Consider the following 19,312-nt stretch of genomic DNA (forward strand, 5'->3'; position numbering starts at 1 on the left):
CTTAGCGTGTGCTAAAGTTAAACCATCTTTAACTTTAACACGTACTATAGTAGTATTGGTCGTAAATAAGTGTAAACATTTATATATCGAGAGCCTGCTGCAGTATTGGTTTATAAACGCTGTCCGTCATACAACCTGCACATAAGCAAAGGCACTTCCGCGTAGGACATTCAAAATAAAAGCACTGTTAATACGTTTGAAATTATTTTGAAAAAAAAAAGTCTTACTGATATTGTGTTAAATATCTATACATACATATCCCCACCATGATGTAAAACATTCAAACAAGCAAATTACCTCAATACAATCTCCTTTTCTATCAATAGAACATCTCTGCTCTGTTAACATTTTGTTAGAAAAGCTAGCCAAAGCCATCAAAATGTATATCTCTCTTTCAATGTTTTTATTGGAAAATCCTCTGCCCAGAATGTTTTACTACTTATATGTGGGGTTTTAATGAACATTTGAGAGTATATAGCTTATCACCATCTTCCTTAAGGAAGAGGCTTTCATTAATATGCGTTCCAAATTGTTTTCCCTCGTCTCTTTTGTAAAAATGATAGATTGTAGATACCTGAAGAATTGTACTTTTTTTAATTTTCACATTCACACCAATTTAAATGTTGAAATATAATTCATCTAATCGAGCTAAATGGGTGCACGCCTGCACGGCCATTGAGTTAAACTGTATGTTCATGTCTTCCAATAAACCCATTGTACAAAATCAAGCACGCATACTATACTAGTACCATAATCTTGCAGTATGTTATAAAGTTCGTAACGTGTGAATGTGTGGCCAATTTGATACACACACATTAGCTACACTTTCTGTATCATTTATAGAACAAATAGACATCGTGCTGTATATACTGTAAGGCAGTGGTTCCCAAAGTGGGGTCCGGGGACCCCCAGGGGTACCTGAGGGAGTTCCAGGGGGGACCCCTGGAACTGTATGTAAACTGTATGTAACTGTATGTAAACTGTATGTAAACTGAATGTAAACGAAGTCCACACCCACAACACCAGAGGGAGTGCAACAAACCATGTACAACCCAGATTCGGCACAAACAAGGGGCTAAATTCTTTTCGCTCCTATGCGACCAAAATGTGGAACGCCCTACCAACAGTCATTAAGACATGTGAATCCCTTGGCTCCTTCAAAACTGCTCTCAAAGGGCACCTACGGATGGCTGCAATTCGAAACTGGCCTCTGTAAAAGCTGATTTTTTATCTGGATTGTACTATGTTTTTGTATGGACGTAGTGTTGGGTGCCTGCACATATGCACACATGGCATCAACGCATGGTGTTGTGTGCAGGCGCCCTACATTCTGTCTTTCGTTTTCTTTTATCCCCCTGTTCCCCTCACTGTATATATATTTTTTTCCCTTTTCGCTTCCTATATGATGAATTCCTGTTCTGTTCTTTAACTACATAGAAGTGTCTATTTGTTTGTCTCTAAATGTTTTGATGAATTGAACAATGTGGACCCTGTTGTAAACAAGTGTAAGGCTTAATTGGGTCGTCCACTCACAGTTAACAGTCTTTGTATTGAGTTTGTGCTTGAAATGTACTGTAATTCTGCAAACTGTTAATAAAGATTTCAATCAATCAATCAAAAACCCATCTATTTTGTTCATGTTCATAAAGTGCTAAAGTGTTTAAAGCAGTGGTTCCCAAACTTTTTCATGTCAAGGACCCCCAAATTGACACTACTTAGCCCGTGGACCCCCATTTGAAAATATATGCCAGGGACCCCCATAAGAGAAGACGTACACATTTAGACGTCTACATTTAGACGTACACATTTAGCGTCTACATTTAGACGTACACATTTAGACGTCTACATTTAGACGTCTACATTTAGACGTCTGTATACATTTAGACGTCTACATTTAGACGTCTACATTTAAACGTCTACATTTAGACGTATACATTTATTTGTTATCCGTGTTGCGAGGATGAGGGGGTACCTGGAAAAATATCTACCCCAAAAGGGGTAGATATTTTGGGGTGCTGTAAGGAGTAGTAGTAAGTAGATGGAGCAATGCATGTCTTTCACGCACAAGAAAAATGCATTTAAATGCATCTCTATCACAGAGTCAAAAGGCATTTACAGTACATGTGTGTTGCAGAAATGTTTAATGTATTTGATAATCAATAATCGATTGCATTGTATTGATGCATCCCCAGAATAATACTTAATTTATATAAAATTCAGGATTGCATTCATTGTAATGTAATCCTAAACAAGAGCCTATCATCATGACATCACACTCACAGTATATACCGTTATATACGTGTGCCTGTATACTGTATACAATTATATATTATGCAGTACTATACTGTGTATGGACCCTACATCCACTCAAGCATTAAATAAACTTTGACAAAAACACAAGATGAATGCAATGTAAGCTCAAACAAACCTGATCAAAGAACTGCAGTAAAAATATCACAAATCATTTAGAAAAATTTACCCATAATCATTCTAACCCTTACATTGGTTTTCAAGAGGGTCATACCGTGTGCATACTGTACTTAAAGTAAAGATACTGTCCTTGCTTGCCACTTCATCCACCAAACACATCATCCACAGCATTCCTTATACCGCCGAAGAGTGAAATCCCTTGATTAGACTCGTCTTTTTGGGAATAACAGCCCCTCTTGCCCTTCCTTACTCCACACTTCTCGTTCCCTGTGCAGGGTTTGTCCCTGCAGGACACCGTACCCCCTCCGCTGCAAACACAGAAGCGCTGGCAGTCGCCGTCGGCGTAGAACTTCACACCGGATGGAACATAGCGGCCCTCGAACTGACAGCCACACTGTGACAGCCGCACACAGACATCCTGAAAGAGCAAAGAGCAGATGTGCAGGTGTTTGGTTTTTTTGCCAGGTGCGTTAAAAGCGCCTGGACTACATTTACAACTGCCTCTAGCGATTGTAGTGGGTACATTTTCATGATTGGCTGCCTCGTCTCTAGCCTGCTTCTAAGCCAATGGGAGACCTACACATAAAACCCATAGGCTGAAGGCTGAATGGCATAAAGCCCATGGATACTCTGAACGCTGCAACGTGAAGCCGTGAGCTGAGGCAGAGGCTGCGGGACACACAAACTTATTATACTGTAGATCTTTCTGCACCTGGCAGTTGTTCTTTTACATTTACCATATTGTTAATTTATTTTATTAACCACTAAATCCCTTTGTCGTGCTTTGAATATAGTGAAAATAACCGATAGATCTGCCATTTGATTGCGTTTTCAACCTTTTTCATAGCAAGGCCCATTCTTTATTCTGCATTTGAGCCACGGACCACCAATTTTGATGAGATTTAGCCTCTCAGACCCAAGAATATTTTGTTGTCGATCGCTGGATAAGATTTTGTCCACAATTCCATGCTGTGTTGATAGTGTCTCTCCATAGGAGACGGCCACCACTGGTGGCCCCCGGACCACTGGTTGAAAACCACTGTGCTATTTTATTTTAGTCACATTTCGTGAATGTTTTTGACAATTTCTTGTAACTAAAGCTCTGAAAGTGGTTAAGAAGTCCACAGCATGGGTAAGACATGGGCTGTTCTGTTACCTGGCTCAGTAAGTAACCAGGGTTACAGACACAGCCTTCGGAGGGGTAAGAGATGGGTAAGACATGGACTGTTACCTCACCTGGCTCAGTAACCAGGCCAGGGTTACAGACACAGCCTTCGGAGGGGTAAGACATGGGTAAGACATGGGCTGTTGTTACCTGGCTCAGTAAGTAACCAGGGTCACAGACACAGCCTTCGGAGGGCGGGTCTCTGCACTTAGAAGCTGGAGTGGAGCAGGTAACAGGACAGCCTGGAGCGGACAGACTGTACCGACTGTTGGCCGGACAGTTCATCGCTGAAACACACACGACACATTCATCACTAAAATAACAGACATTAATATACAATACGCCACTGAAACACAGACAATTATAAACGCTGGTTCCCGGGCTGTATAGCGAGCGCACCAAGTCAGTAACGATGGAAGTTGGAGATCCATGTCCCACCCGGCTATGCAATACCCGCACACTGTGTCCCTTTTATGCCCATATATGGATATTTACTGTATCCGTCTTTCTGTGTCCCTTTATTCCAATACAGTATGGAGTTCTGTGTCAGGCATGCCCAAATATGAAGTGTTGTTATGTCAGAACAGGCCAGCTCCATATATGTGTGATATACTGTAGGGGTGATCAGGTCCATAGCCCGGGCAGAGGCCTTTTGTGGGTCCGACCGACTCCACACCGGGCACTGCACTCCCTCCCTGTAGGGGTGTGGAACGAGTGTGTCGAATTTGAAGTCGGTGGGGCGAACGGTTCTCGAGTTACATGGATTAAAGATGTACGTACATACGTATTAGTGCATTTAGATGCAGGCGATAGCTTGAGTGTCCTCGAGCAAGCATTCAAACCAATTCACTGCTCCGATTGTAAAGCACTTTTAGTTGCTTTTATGTAGGTGCTATAGTACGATTAAACATTTTTTTTATTCTAATTCGTATTATAACTTACAGCAGAAGTCCTTGGTCCTCCAGTTTTCTACATGACCACCCACTTCCTGACACTCTTGCACATAGTCGGCGATGATGTCACAGGCGGTAGCCTCCTTCCCATCGGTCAGCATCATGTCGTAATAACAGTCGCTGCGGAATTGCTCGGAGTCGACGCGGCCAACGCAGTCTCGCAGGGGGCCGTCCTCCACGATGACGTCACAGACCACCGTGAAAGCGGGTGGTCTACCAGCCAAGCGGTCGGGAGGGCAGTGTTCACCTACAATCACACAATACACAACAACATACAGAAACGCATCAGCTACCACACTTAAAATCTTGGACCCAGTTTATCATTCTGCCCTCAGATTTATAAGAGGCGACAGCTATAACATACATACATAATATATAATAAGGTTGGTTGGCCCTCCCTTGCGACAAGGAGAGACCAACACTGGTTTTTATTTATATATAAAGCTCTAATTGGGAAATTACCTTCTTATTTAAATTCTCTTTTAAAATGGAAAACCATTTCTTATCATACACGCTCTCAACAATATTTGATGCTTGAGACCATGCATGCCTCTAGAAAATCTGCCTTCAAGTGCGCTGCCCCACACACTTGGAACACCTTACAGACTTCACTAAAATACAGCTCTCTTCCTTCTCTATATCGCTTTCAACTTGACATATCAACGCTGGTAAATATCAACTGTACCTATGCAATGTTCCCTTATTATTACCAGTAATTTTACTCTATTTATCTATGTTTTGTTTTCTTGTTGTTTTCTTGTTTTGTGTTATGTTTCTCGGCACCACTGAAAAAGAGGGTCCCAGCCAGGGGGGCAGTCAGACGGATATTTTGTGAAGCCACTAAGGAAATGAAAGTTCATATAATGGCCTGTTGTGGCGCTGTCACTGGACCCAGAAAAACCCATAGCCCCATAGAAGTCCATGTATTTTGGCCCAACTTCACCTAGACTGTATTACCTTAATAAACATGGTCATGAATACTTTTTGCTTCCAGTCACTAGTTTAAAGTCTCATTTCTAATGTCATAATATTCTTTTTGGAAAATTATGGTCCCATTTATAAAAAAATGACCATAAAGTCGCGCATGTTCTGAGGGGCGTGGCTACCGTTACAGTCTATGAACGGGATCCCCCACCCACTCGAGTCAAAATAAAAACCAACGAAGAAGAAGGGGGAAGTCCCGCCTCGTTGTCTGGGCCAGCCAATGGGCCAGCTGGCCTGAGCTGGGCCAAAACGGATCTAGAAAGATGGCGACTTCCATTGCAAGGACTGACAGGCTTCATTTTACCTTCATGTTAGACCCGCGGAACTCTTTGTCCATATTTTTTACAGTCTATGGTCCCAGCCCTCAGTGTGTTGTCCGAGAACTAAATAAAGGTTGAAATGAAAAAAATATATACACAAGTACACTTCATCAATGCTCTTTGTTTTCTTTTCTCGTTTTTAGCTCTGACTGGTGTCTCTTTTTTGTATGTTGCATAAATTAAATTTGAAAAGGAAAAAAGGGGGGGAAAAAGAGATTTCTACTTCAACCTTACATTTTATTTAACCACTAAAGCTACATATATCAGCTAATTGAGAATAGCTCATCTACAAACTCACAACGCGCCGTGATGTGATGCATTTTTACAGATTGCATGGGGATCCCTGGCACAGACGTCTTTCAGATGGGGGGAGGGCCCAATGGGGCATATTCATTTTGGGATGCTTTTGGAAATCATTGAGAACCACTGGTGTAAATCATACATGTTTTTGTATTGTGGAACGCTAAAACAGTTTAACACTAAATCAAGTGCATTTCAACAAAACATTCCGACGTACACTCATGAGAGCAGCCCGGCACGTTGGCCAGCCATTGGCTCAGTCCAAACTCCTTGGCACTGGAGGCTGCCTTCCCATTGGGCAGCGTGAGGTCATCTTTAGGATCACCATTGAGGTTACCACAGAGGCCGCAGAGGGTGTTTTGATAGGTTGTTGCCACCTGCACCCTCACAAGACTTCGCCAATTATAAGAGACCTGTAACAGTAACAGAAGGATGACGTTTTTTTTTAGGTTTGCTGAGCTCAATTGCACCCAAAAAACCTGCATTTTTAACATTCAGTAGATTTTCTGTGGTCTGGGTGGGGTTTTCTGGCTCAAACAAGTGCTCTAATTTGTCCGTGGACTGTGATGTAACAATGACATAACAATTTGCCAGCAGATGTCACCGTTGAGGTATTTTGCCTGTTTTCACTGCAGCTCAAAAGGCTTCAGAACACACAGAGAAAACCCTAGACCACAGAGAATCCACTGAACTTTCAAAAGGTCAGGTTGTGTGGGTGTAATTGTTTTCTACATGACAGTGCACAGCCGAGCAGAAACCAAAAGTAGCTCACAGCATGTCGCATCTGGACACAGATCAGCATGTTGATCGGCTATTTCCGCTATTTGTGAAACATTTTGAAAATGGGTTAAACCACGTCTGTGGGTGTTATAAATACTTTTCCATTTCCTGAAAAGTAACAGATTTGGAGATGACATGTAATGTTTCCACGCAACAGCAACAATATGCATTATGTATTGTATAAACATAATTATATATTCTATATGCATGCAGCCATGCACGTATAAGGCTATAGCTAGTGTGTGTCAGAATGTGACCTTTAGGAAGTGGGTCTCAATAACAGCCAATCGGTTTCCTCGATGAACCCGGACCAGCGACTGATTGCAGGAGTAGGGGAGATGGAACGCCTCTCCATCCACCTGCACAGCACATGTCGTGCACACACACACACACACACACACACACACACACACACACACACACACACACACACACACACACACACACACACACACGCACACACACACACACACACACACACACACACACCCCTTTAACTTTACAGTATATCATGCATGAATTTTCATGTGGTTGTTTGATGTGTGTGCGTGTGTGCGTGCGTGCGTGCGTGCCCTCACCAGTACTTGTCCTGGGTAGTCCAAGGCCAGTGTAAACGAGTGCCCATAGACGTTAACAGTCACCACTTTAGCATAGGACACATCAAATTTGGTGTTCCCGCGATTATTGTTCTCCAAGCTCACCTACCAGTGGAGAGGAGAGGGGAGAGGAAAACTGATGTAAGTAGGCCTACACAAGACAATATAGAGGACATTATGTAAGTAATAAATGGGACAGATAACGGCATGAAGACCTTTTTTCCTTGAATATTGTTGGATGAACAAGGCAAACTGAATCTGAATCTGATGCCGTTCAAAGTCTGTAGCTTGGGTGTATGCGTTTCCCATGGTGTGGACTAAATGAACTGAATTGTGGGTGTTGTTGTTCTGTGCTAGCCTGTTCTGGGAACGATTCTACAAAATGAATGTCTTCTAAATCCTGACAGTTCTCTGAAAAACCCAGTTTCCCAGTCGTTCTCAAACATTTTCATGTCAAGGACCCCCAAGATTATGTATGTATTTGGCCGCCGACCCCCATCTGAAAATATGTTGTTCCAGGGAGCCCCCCAGAAGCAAAGATTCGAGTTAAAAACTTTGGCTCTGAAAGAATATATATTAAAAGACTTTCATGATTTTTCAAAAATAGCAGATCTACAAGCTCACTATGAGCTTGTAGATCTGCTATTTTTCGATAGCTATAGTATAGGGGTTCCCGCCCCAAAATGGGCTAGCATCTCGTTCTACTCTACTTCAGCCTATACACCATTTTTACCTCAAAGCGCTCCAACCCTTCCGTCTCGTTGCACACACTGGCCAGACGGTACACGCAGTTGCCCTGGAAGTCAAACTTGCGACCGTCAAAGGTTCTGAAGTGCGGGTCTCCCTGGGCCTGGCAGGTGCCGAAGGTGACCGGGTAGCAGTCCTGGACTCCGTCCACCACGGAGCAGTGTTCGCCGGCCTTGCATCCCCGCCGCTCGCACGCCACCTTCTGCGTCGCCGGGTCGCAGGCGCACTTTGACCTGCACCGCTTGTCCGCCCAGAACACCTCGCCGGGGAGGTAGTATCGATCTTCATGGTTACAACCGCAGCCCTTCTCCCTGACGACACACCTGCGGGGATGAGCAGTGCCAGGAGTCAAGAGAATGTGCCTGCAGTGCTGCCTCTATACTGCAGTGGTTTTCAACCGTGTTCATAATCAAGGCCCATTATTATGTTTAATTAACCCATTCTGACCTGAGATCAGATTCATACGAGGTTTCCACTGGACACACACTGGTCTGATGAACCCATTCTGACCTGAGATCAGATTCTAAAAATGTCAGTCGTTCTTCGAATTTTTCAAAAACAGCAGACCTACAAGCTCGTATGAGCTTGTAGATCTGCTATTTTTCAATAGCTAAAGCATAACATGATGCCAACACCAAAATGGGTGCCCGGTCAGAATGGGTTAATTAAATGTTCGTAGCATAAGCTTCAATTAAATGATCAGAATTGGAGATCAGGAGCAAAAAAAAACGTGTACGGGACATCCCTATCAGTGTCCTTCTTGCTTGTTCTGTGATCTCCAGCACTATCTATCTATAGCTCCAACTGACAAATAGGCCTTTATAAATATCCAGAACGTTGAAATTAATTTCTGTTTTACATAAACAACAAACGTTGTGTATAGCTGTTGTCGGAAAGGCAGCCATGACGATCATATGAAAAAGAATCTACTGACTTGTGTCCACTGAGGACATATCCCTTGTCACAGAAGCAGCCCTCCACACACGTCATAGGACAGGACTCGGGCTTTGGACCACAGGTTTCTGGACATGATGTTCCACAAGTTTCATAATGGCTATTAGCTGGGCAGACGAGGGCTGGAAGAGAAGAATAGAGGAGTAAATATGTATGTAGATATTAGTGATGTACCGAATATTCGGCATAAAATGGCTAAAAATGCATTTTCGGCCCTATTCGGTTTCGAATTGGCAGAAGATATATCACCGAATAGTGTATGCAATTAATGCATTCAAAAGAGCTGAATAAATGTTTTATGGACCCATAATAGTGATTATTATTTAAGTTAAGTTTTGCCATAACCATTTATTTTGCCATAAATCAGGTAGCTTTAACGTACGACCATGACAGCAATGGTAGGAAAAAATATATAATATTAATCATATTCGGTTTTTGGCCAACTGTTTCCTATATTCGGTATTCGGTTTCGGCCAAGAATTCCCAAGAGTTCCCGAGTAGATATGTAGTACGTACTGTATGTATGTATGTACGAGTGTAGTCTACCACTTTATGTATAATTAACGTACGACAGTTGGCAATTTCCCTCCATGGCGACACGTTGACTCCACCCTCCTGGCACTCTGCGACGTAACTGGCCAGAGCCTCGCACAGCACTTCCTGCCTCCCGTCGTTGACACACACGTCATACAAACAGTCCTGGGCAAACTGCTTCACCGGCACTTTAGCATGGCAACCGGAGAACGGACCCGTCTTATTGGACAGAACGCCACAGTACTGGGGAGCGGAAAGTCTGCAGTACAACACAGGAAAAGAGTACATACATTGCTACATTGCAGTATGTTACTTGTTACTTTTTTTAAAACATTTTGAGTGTACTACTTTTTCTACCACTGCTATTTAAAGAAGCTATACTGTATAACAGCTGGGTATGTATGTAATATGTATGTATATGTATGTATGCATGTATTTCAGGGTAATAATGGTGGTCCCTTATTGGCTCCCTTATATTGGCCGTTATGGTGACGTAACTAAGGTAGCCTATGTTTCAAATAACGGGTCTAAAGGATTTAGAACAGCAGTTGAAATAGACATTAGTTAGTAGCAGTACTTGCGCGCTTGGCACCTCAACAGAGTGCATTTCTAGTTTCTTTCTCTGAAGCAGTTTTAGCTGATATGCAACTTTATTTAATCTTCAAGTCATTATAATACTGATGCTAGATAAACCCAGGCTTGTTTCCATTCCATTCCAGCTTGGAAAATCAACAATGGCGCACATTGTACACAGAGTGGAAATGCTCATTTGGAACTGAAGAGGGGGAGGAATTATACAAAGTAGGGTGATACTGATGAGTGATGACATCATGATGAATTTCATGTTGTACGACCTTTAAATGGAGGGTCTTGGTGGCTTAATAAGGATGACTTTATTAGTTTGAACAGTACCGTAGACGGTCTTGAGTGGCGCACTGAGGACACTTCCCTTCACACTGATGGTAACAGAAGACGTCATCGTCGGCGACGCTCCACGACTTCGCCCATTCCACCACGGTGGTCGCCGCGGTCCCCGTGGGCGTGGCGGCGAGCTCGTCGTCCCTGTCGCCGTTGTAGTTGCCACAGAGACCGCCCACGTTGCCGTGGAAACTGCTGGAGATGGACACCATGATGAGCGTGTTCCAGTCGAAGGTCACCTCCACTCCGACGTTGGCTTGGAGCACTCCCCTTATCCCGGACTCCGTTATAGAGACGCTTCCTCCGTCTAATATGACGGGCAGTCGCGTCCTGATGCCGTCCACCTAGAGACGGACGGACAGACAGACAGACAGACAGACAGACAGACAGACAGACAGACAGACAGACAGACAGACAGACCTTTTAAATAGCACTTTATGTAGACTCAGATAGTAGACTTACCGTAGGTTAGCATTGTTATTTTAGACAGACTTATAGCTCGTTACGTAGACAGCACTAGAATTGCATAGTCATAGTAGTCATATAGCACTTTATAGTACACATGTATATTGTATAATATAATATAGTATAGTATGTATAGTTGACATAGATACTCCACTGTTACGTTCTTAGTTGATACATGATTCACGATAACTACTTTTGATATATGTGATGTATGCCATGCTTTTTGTTTTTGCTTAAATGTATGCCATGCTTTTGTTTTTGCTTAAATGTAAGTCGCTCTGGATCAAGAGCGTCTGCTAAATGCCTAAATTGTAAATTGTACAGACAGACAGACAGACAGACAGACACGTACGTTACTGATATGTGTAATGTCATGTCATGATGTATATGCCTTTCACTGTACAATACTGCCTCTCTGGACAATCTTTCTAATCATTCACAGGCATAGAACTATAATTGAGTTTCAAATTAAAGAAAAACGAAAAATAAAAAGCAATGAAGATTAATTTCATGAAAGCTAGTATTCAATCAATCAATGAAATGGTGTAGAATCACTACGTTCTAAAGCGAGTCCCGCACCTCCACGGTGCCACTCTGTCCTCTGAGGATGTCGATACGGTGGCCCAGGAGGTCCACGCTAACTGAACGCGTGAAAGAGCCCACATCGTTTCCACGAAGCTCATTCTTGACCGTCACCGTCACCTGGGGCAGACTGGGGTCGCGACCTGGTGGGGGGACACCGTGAAATGGGTTGTTGTTGATATATGCTTTTTTCCCACAAAAATAGCTAAAATCGCTAAAACAAAAGAAAGCAGCAAATGAAAAAGTTTTTACTTTTGCTAGTAGATCGGCTATTTTCACTAGTTCCAGTCCCGGGGGCAAATGTCATGAGCTAATTGGGTCTTGAGCTAAAAAGTTGGGGAAGTGGGAACCACTAGTTTATATTATTATCAGTATTACTAACTTAGGTTGTGTAGTTAGTTTTATAACCTGTGGTGTTGACGAGGACGTAGGAGCAGGTTCCCTGGAAGGAGTAGCTCCACCCGTCGAAGGTGGAGTAGTGTGGGTCGCCGAAGCCGTAGCACACGGCCTTGGACTGGGCCACGCACACCGCCTCGCCCTCCTGGACCTCACAGCGCTCCTTCTCACGACACTCCAGCTCCGCACAGGGGTCTGGAACACACACACACACACACACACACACACACACACACACGGTTTGGTCATTTATAGGCATTGACAGTTCACACCTGCGCAAGCAGTTGCGCACATGAACGAACACACGGTCACACACACTCACACACACACACACACACACACACACACACACACACACACACACACACACACACACACGGTATATCATTACCTGTGGTGTAGCATCCTAGCGTCCCATCTTTCACGCCACACTCCTTCCCCGTCTGGCAGCCGTGTTCTTTGCAGCTGAAGCGACCAGACTGGCACTCGCAGCTCTCTGAGCAGTCGTCTCGGAATACAGACACACCTGACTGAGAGAACAATTAGATTAGATTCATGACCATACAGACACACCTGACTGAGAGAACAATTAGATTAGATTCATGACAATACAGACACACCTGACTGAGAGAACAATTAGATTAGATTCATGACAATACAGACACACCTGACTGAGAGAACAATATAGATTAGTAGATTCATTACACTACAGACAGACCTGACTGAGAGAAAACTAGATCCATGATAATAGTGACACACCTGATAAAGAGAGCAACGGATTCTCCTATCCACGTGTGTTTTCTAGTGCACAGGCACGATATTGTACCAGCTACAGTAGCAAGACCATAGAGATAACCATCATCTATCTACAATGGTAACTCCATTGCTTCGTTGGAAATACTGTCCAGGGCCCACAAGTTCAAAATTCGTAATACTTTTGAACCAACTCATGACCTTTTAATTCCACTTGATCAACATTGATCACCTGCTGCCCTTCCACATTACATTATGAGTGTTTACCGTTACCTTGTAGTACAGTCCGTCCACCATGCAGCCACAGTTCTCCACGGGAACGCAGCGTCCTCCGTCGAACGCCAGGCCTTCGTCACACTCGCAGCCCTCGTGGCACGGAGGACAGCGGCCTGGACTCAGCATGTAGGAGCAGGAGGAGCTGCAGGTGTCTGCGCACAGCTCATAGTGACTGCCCGCTGCGCACCGCAGAGCTGCAATGACACACACACACACAGTACACAGCTCATAGGGACTGCCTGCTGGGCAGGTCAGAGCTGCAATGACACATGCTCACAGTACACAGCTCATAGTGACCACTCAATCTAAGGTTTGACCCAAAATAAATTGCAATTGGTTCAAGGTTTTTGTCACACCCGTGTGAAGTGAAGGGGCGCTCTTATCATCGTACTGATTCGTACATCATCATGACATAACTTGTCGATTTGCTCATCCACATAATTTATGACATGGATTCTCCATTCATTTGGCTGGGGACCTCCTCGAAACCCCCACCGAGCATGCTCCAGTCAATCAACCAATGAGCCATAAGACTTACGGCACAATTGGTCTGTCCTCCAGCTGGATACGTTGGCGCCGGCTGATTGACAGGAGAAGACATAGGCCTGGATGTGACGACACAGGATGTCCCGCCCTCCTCCACCGGTGGACATCTCCCTGGTGACATGAATAATAATAATGAATGATAATTCAAGTAGAAAGGTGCAAAAGGTCCCCCAAAACGTCATGTCTTGGGTTATGTCACAGACTTCACACGCATGTATACTGTATAATATATGGAGAGCACTTCTTTTTGTTGCGGGAACCGTTATTGTGGCCTGAAAATCCAGGTGTGATGGCCGTGTAAGCAGCCTGAACGTTATTACAATCTACATGGAAAATATGTATACTTATATGTATAATTTCTCCAAATTCAAGGTACCAAAAGTTAACTCTGAACTTGGTAGATCTGCTTTTAGCTTCTATGGCCCTAATACATGGAATGACCTGCAAACTACATTAAAATTGACCACATTGGTACCCCTGAGTCGTTTTAAAACCTTGGTGAGCTATACAGACCCCCACAATATCTAAATCGTTTTGAAATTTGTCTTAGCTTCTATTTGTAACCTATGTAATTCATATGTGTACCCTTATTGTATTACTCGACGACACTGAAAATTTGTTTGATTACTCAGTGTAATTTCGAGAATAAATAAAACTTGAAAGAATGAATGAATGAATGAATGAATTTAGATTAATTTAATTTAATTCGTTTATTTCATATTTAGTTCTCCTCCTTACTTCACACAGGCATCGTAGCGGGGGGTAGGCGGTACCGCAGCGTGGCAGCCAGCAAACGGACCCTGGCCAGCGCTGATGACGTCACATTCCGGAACCTTCTGTCCACTGGGTTCGGGACAGGCCGAGTCGCCGCATCCCGTCTTACAGACCACGCCGGTGCGCTCGACGACCCAGGCCGCGGTGAACCGCCCCAGCGGAGCGGGTCGCGTCTCGCCGGTCAAAACGAAGTCGTCCGAAGATTTGTCGTTGTAGTTGCCACATAGGCCGCGCGGAGCGTTCCGATAGGTGGACGGCAGCTCCAGGACCACGCCCGCTATGGTGTCATAGGTCACCGTCAGGCCGAAGTCCGTTTCCACCACGATGTGGATGCCGTTCTGGTTAACGCGCACTTTCCCCTCGCCCAATGAGAGAGGAAGGATGGCTCTGACATCATCAACCTGCATGTGACCACAAGAACACAGAGCTACGTCACAGAGCTACAACCAGTTTTGGACACGTGGGGTTTCCACCCGACGGAGACAATACAGTTACTTATATTATAGGCATATGTTCTACGATACGTGGCATGGGGATGATTCTAGGTTTGTGGAATGCTTACAGCAAATCTTCCCCAATACCATGCATTCTGCTTTAATCAGAGAACAGTATGGTTCCAATGGCATGTCAAGACAGGATCAACCCGCAAACAAATTAATCCGCCAGGACAAAGTGAGGCCCGCCCCACACAGTTTTTTTCAGGGGCGCTATAGCCCCTCCAACGTCTGGCTTTCGGAAATTACGTCATATGGCAGTTACATTTTCAATCCAATTAAATTTTATTCAAGTGTCAAATCACAACAAGTTGTCTCAAGACACTTTACATATAAAGCAGAAAACCGACAAAGATCGCACCTAGAGCAAGAAATATTGCGACAGTGTGGTAATGAAAAACTCATTACACACGTGTGTACAGTCAAGTCTATGGACTTTTAATGCTTGTTTAGAGTACGATGTGAGTGAGGCGCCCCTCAACTTCACGCGAGTGCGATCTTTTACCAAAAAAAACCTGAACTATCTGAACGAACATGCGTATACCTTGATCTCCCAGAGAACACCGGAGTCCATGGCGATCTCATAGTCGTAGGCCTGGATCTCCACGGAGCGCGTGACTCCGCCGTCCTTGGCGACATGTTGCCGTAGCAACACAGAGAAGGCCGCCCGCTCTCCATTGTCCTCCGCCACCTCCGACAGGGTGAAGATACAGTCTCCCCAAAGAGGATAATCCTAGAGAGGAGAGATCATTCCTTCATCATTATATAGATAAAACAAAACAAAAAAGGCTTAAAAGTATTTCACTTCATGCATTACATTACAAAAGAAAATCCACCATCCATTTCTTGGGATGCACTCGGTATACCCTATTGGCCAGAATATACGATTTTCCAATGAAAATAAAAAAACGGGGTCGTATTATAATCAGGGACTAGAATATTTGTCATTCAACGTTCTTTTTCCACAAATGAGTCTTGAAAAATGTCTTATAATCAGAGTTGTGTTATATTCGGGACAATACGGTAATAGCATTGTTGTTCATTCTACTGCGCAGTGTGTGTGTGTGTGTGTGTGTGTGTGTGTGTGTGTGTGTGTGTGTGCGTGCGTGCGCGCGTTCGTGTGTGTGGTTAGGTTTGTTGTACAGTCTTAACTTCTTAAAGGATGCTTTTCCTACATACCTGTCCATCAAATGACATCACTGTCCTGGCTCCGCCCACAGAGCAGGAATCTCTGCTCTCGGGTACACAGGTGGCCACGCCCTCTGACACGTCACACTTCTCATTGGCTGAACAGGTGAACGCATCACACTTCATCTGTCCATCATCCAAGCACACACACCTGTTGCTGCAACCTCGTCCTGGATAGACCACCTGAGAGGAGAACGTACTGTATATAACAACGTATTAAACTATTAAATAATCATCATACTGCGTTCACACGGGCAGATGCAAAGATACAGTCTACCATCAATGGAAGCCAGCGACATGAAGATGCAAAGATGCATCTGACATCTGTAGCTGCTGCAAAAGATACACAGATGCAAAGCTACAAATAAATTGAACTGGCTTCAACTTTCAGATTATGCTGAAGTTGAATCTTTTCATCTGCCCGTGTGGACGCATAGGTGTGTGATTGCACTATTGGTTCAAGGTTCAAGATTGTACTTTATTGTGACATCTTGTGTACAGGTATACATAAGAGTATAAAACTTATATTGGTTTGGCTTCCTTCAGACAATGAAGGCAGCAGCATAGATAATAACAAACAGCAGGATAATGATAAAAAATGTAAGTGCCAAAAAAGAGCAAAGAGAGAATAAAAAGACGTCATCAAATGTACATGTGCATATAATCTTGAGCTAGTGTTACATTAGCCTAAGTGACTATTTGCCTTGTTGTTTGTTGATTCTAGTTCATGGTTAGGCATACTACTAAATAAGTACTACTACTACTACTACTACTACTACTACCACCACCACCTACCTGTCCTTTGTGGTAGTATTGCCCTTCGTACTGACAGCCACACTCGGCCACTGGAACGCACGTGTTGTCACTGAGCACAAAGCCATCGTCACAAACGCAGCCTTCAGTGCAGATGCCTGCCTCCTCCTCACAGCCCGGAGGAGAAACCAGACCACTGCACGTCTGGGGACAAGGAGCTGCACACGTCTCATAGTGACTGTTGGGACCACAGGATGGGGCTGAGAGAGAGACACACACACACACACACACACACACACACACACACACACACACAAACGGACCATCTGAATTTGTGCGCGCGTGTGCATGCGTGTGTGTGTGTGTGTGTGTGTGTGTGTGTGACTGTGTGTGTGTGTGTGTGTGTGTGTGTGTGTGCGTGCGTTTCTCTTACGACAGAAATCTTTAGTCCTCCATGTCTCCACGGTAGCTCCCGCCTCCTGGCAGGCGGAGCTGAAAGCTGATAGGCTACCACACAGGGCAGAGGTGTGGCCTTTGTACGCGCACATGTCATAGACACAGTCGTGGAGGAACTCCGTGTGGTCCAATTTGGTGTGACATTGTCTGGAGAGAGACAGAGAGAGACAGAGATAGAGAGATTTACAAATGGCTTCCCATACACTAATAGTGGGGGTCACTGCTTCGTCTCTCTCAGCTAAGGGATCCTTCATCTGAAAAAAATGCTAAAGATGCCCGGGACTGCTGATAAGTCCCACATCCCGTTAGTCCGACCGACCTACATGGCCAGATAAGACTGAAGACGTTAGGGTTAACGACCTACGTGGCCGACTGAGGCTAGCGTTTGGGATAATTAGTTAGTAATCGGTCAGACAAACGGGAGGTCGGAAACAATGGCGTGTTACCAAAGTTGCCGGCAGTCTATAGTTCATGGCACTATAGGCTGTATAGCCACCAGGCACCATGACACATTGACACACATCTTGCAAACAAATGTATCCTAAAGAAAACCAATGTACTATAGGAGGATATATTAGGACTGGTTTGCCCTCCTTGATGTGAGGCGTGATCACGTACTTAAACGGTCCTTTCTGGTCTGAGATGATGCCACAGAACGGCCTCTTCTGGTAGAGGACACTTAATGCAGGCTCACACTCGGGGCATTTCCCACCAGGACAGTCACTGGTACAGCCGAGACCCCCGCCTGCCTGCCAAAATACACACACGGACAGTGCAATAAAACATTATGATTACACACACACACACACACACACACACACACACACACACACACACACACACACACACACACACGCACGCACGCATGTCTTACCTTCCAGCTGTGTCCAAAGGTGTTGGGGCTTTTGTCCTGGGAGCCGTCGGGTTTCTGGAAGTCATCTTTACCATTTTTATTATAGTTCCCACACAGCCCTGCCAGGAACAAGAAGGTCTACATATTTCTATATGTTCGTTTAGCGTCAGTCAAAAAAGAAACCAGCAGAATAAATGTACATATTTGACGTGATTTAAGACACACAGAACCAGGGACCTGACTATACTTATCTGAGGTTTGGACTTTAACGAACGCTTTAATCACACATTCCAATTCAATCAAGTTGAACATTTTTCTTGAAACATGATGAACTCAGTACAACCAACCACAGCACACTGTTCGATCGTGTCAGTGAATCTTATATAAGTAATTTCCAACAACTTCCCCAAACCTACCAGCTACAGCATTAGAATAAATGCTGGGTAGGGTCAGCCACACGTTGCTTCTCCAGTTAAACTTCAGCGTCAAACCAAACGCAGTCTGAACGAAGCCAAAGTAACCACGTCGATATACAGACAGCTCTTCGTCTGCCGTGGAGTAGGGGAGGTTGACGTTCCGGCCGTTGACCTGAGTGGAAGAACCCGACAGAGACCCACACTTGTAGTAAATGGTAAATGGGGCCTTTATCCGATTCCAAGGCGCTTTACATTCACCCATACATTTACCCATTCACACACACATTCACCGATGGCGGAGGAAACCATGCAAGGCACCGACCAGCACATCAGGAGCAATTAGGGGTTCATTATGTATACCTGGTTTTCAGCTTAGCACCACCCACACAAATGTCATGCCTGAAGAAGGCCGAAAGGCTGAAACGTTGCTACGACTCTTAAAATAAACTTCTTGAACCAGCAAGTGGCGGTGTGCGGGTCTCTCCTCCTTCCTTTAAAACGTTTGTTGCCAGGACCTATATGCACCTGCTATAAAATTTAACCAGGTGTGCGGTAGTCATCCCTCGAATAAACGCCCCCAAATGAGACAGCGGCCCCACTTCAGGTCTGTTAGAACGGTGTACCATGCAGCTGTCAATGCAATCCCTATGAGAGGCATCATAAACTACCCTAATTTCAC

General features: G+C 44.4%; 2 protein-coding genes across 5 annotated transcripts in view; both read right to left on the reverse strand.

The window, feature by feature from the left end:
* Positions 1–133, reverse strand: part of dtnbp1a (dystrobrevin binding protein 1a) — a 14,684-nt gene extending 14,551 nt beyond the window's left edge. For all 3 annotated transcript variants that reach the window (XR_013964416.1, XR_013964417.1, XM_080768853.1), the window contains exon 1: positions 1–133. This exon is cut by the window's left edge and continues 106 nt beyond it. The gene's annotated coding sequence lies outside the window, so the exon portion shown is untranslated.
* Positions 134–2,124: 1,991 nt separating this feature from the next.
* The window catches only part of LOC308319069 (IgGFc-binding protein-like), a 29,996-nt gene continuing 12,808 nt past the window's right edge, over positions 2,125–19,312 (reverse strand). The window contains exons 14-36 of one of the 2 annotated variants that reach the window (XM_080768905.1): positions 18,634–18,805; positions 18,239–18,336; positions 17,983–18,113; positions 17,342–17,511; positions 16,951–17,168; positions 16,147–16,338; positions 15,512–15,700; positions 14,438–14,874; positions 13,692–13,810; positions 13,151–13,347; positions 12,516–12,654; positions 12,137–12,319; positions 11,726–11,871; positions 10,676–11,025; positions 9,799–10,022; positions 9,210–9,351; positions 8,262–8,598; positions 7,511–7,633; positions 7,190–7,291; positions 6,370–6,565; positions 4,538–4,795; positions 3,746–3,882; positions 2,125–2,848 (exon numbers count right to left, since the gene is read on the reverse strand). In XM_080768905.1, the coding sequence (XP_080625031.1) occupies positions 2,573–2,848; positions 3,746–3,882; positions 4,538–4,795; positions 6,370–6,565; positions 7,190–7,291; positions 7,511–7,633; positions 8,262–8,598; positions 9,210–9,351; positions 9,799–10,022; positions 10,676–11,025; positions 11,726–11,871; positions 12,137–12,319; positions 12,516–12,654; positions 13,151–13,347; positions 13,692–13,810; positions 14,438–14,874; positions 15,512–15,700; positions 16,147–16,338; positions 16,951–17,168; positions 17,342–17,511; positions 17,983–18,113; positions 18,239–18,336; positions 18,634–18,805 (4,536 nt within the window). In that variant the 3' untranslated portion in view covers positions 2,125–2,572. The remainder of the gene's footprint in view (positions 2,849–3,745; positions 3,883–4,537; positions 4,796–6,369; positions 6,566–7,189; positions 7,292–7,510; positions 7,634–8,261; positions 8,599–9,209; positions 9,352–9,798; positions 10,023–10,675; positions 11,026–11,725; positions 11,872–12,136; positions 12,320–12,515; positions 12,655–13,150; positions 13,348–13,691; positions 13,811–14,437; positions 14,875–15,511; positions 15,701–16,146; positions 16,339–16,950; positions 17,169–17,341; positions 17,512–17,982; positions 18,114–18,238; positions 18,337–18,633; positions 18,806–19,312) is intronic. The other variant, XM_080768906.1, reaches the window with a different exon arrangement.

The sequence above is a fragment of the Protomyctophum bolini genome, assembly GCF_963924005.1.
Source record: "Protomyctophum bolini genome assembly, chromosome: 7".
NCBI lineage: Eukaryota > Metazoa > Chordata > Actinopteri > Myctophiformes > Myctophidae > Protomyctophum > Protomyctophum bolini.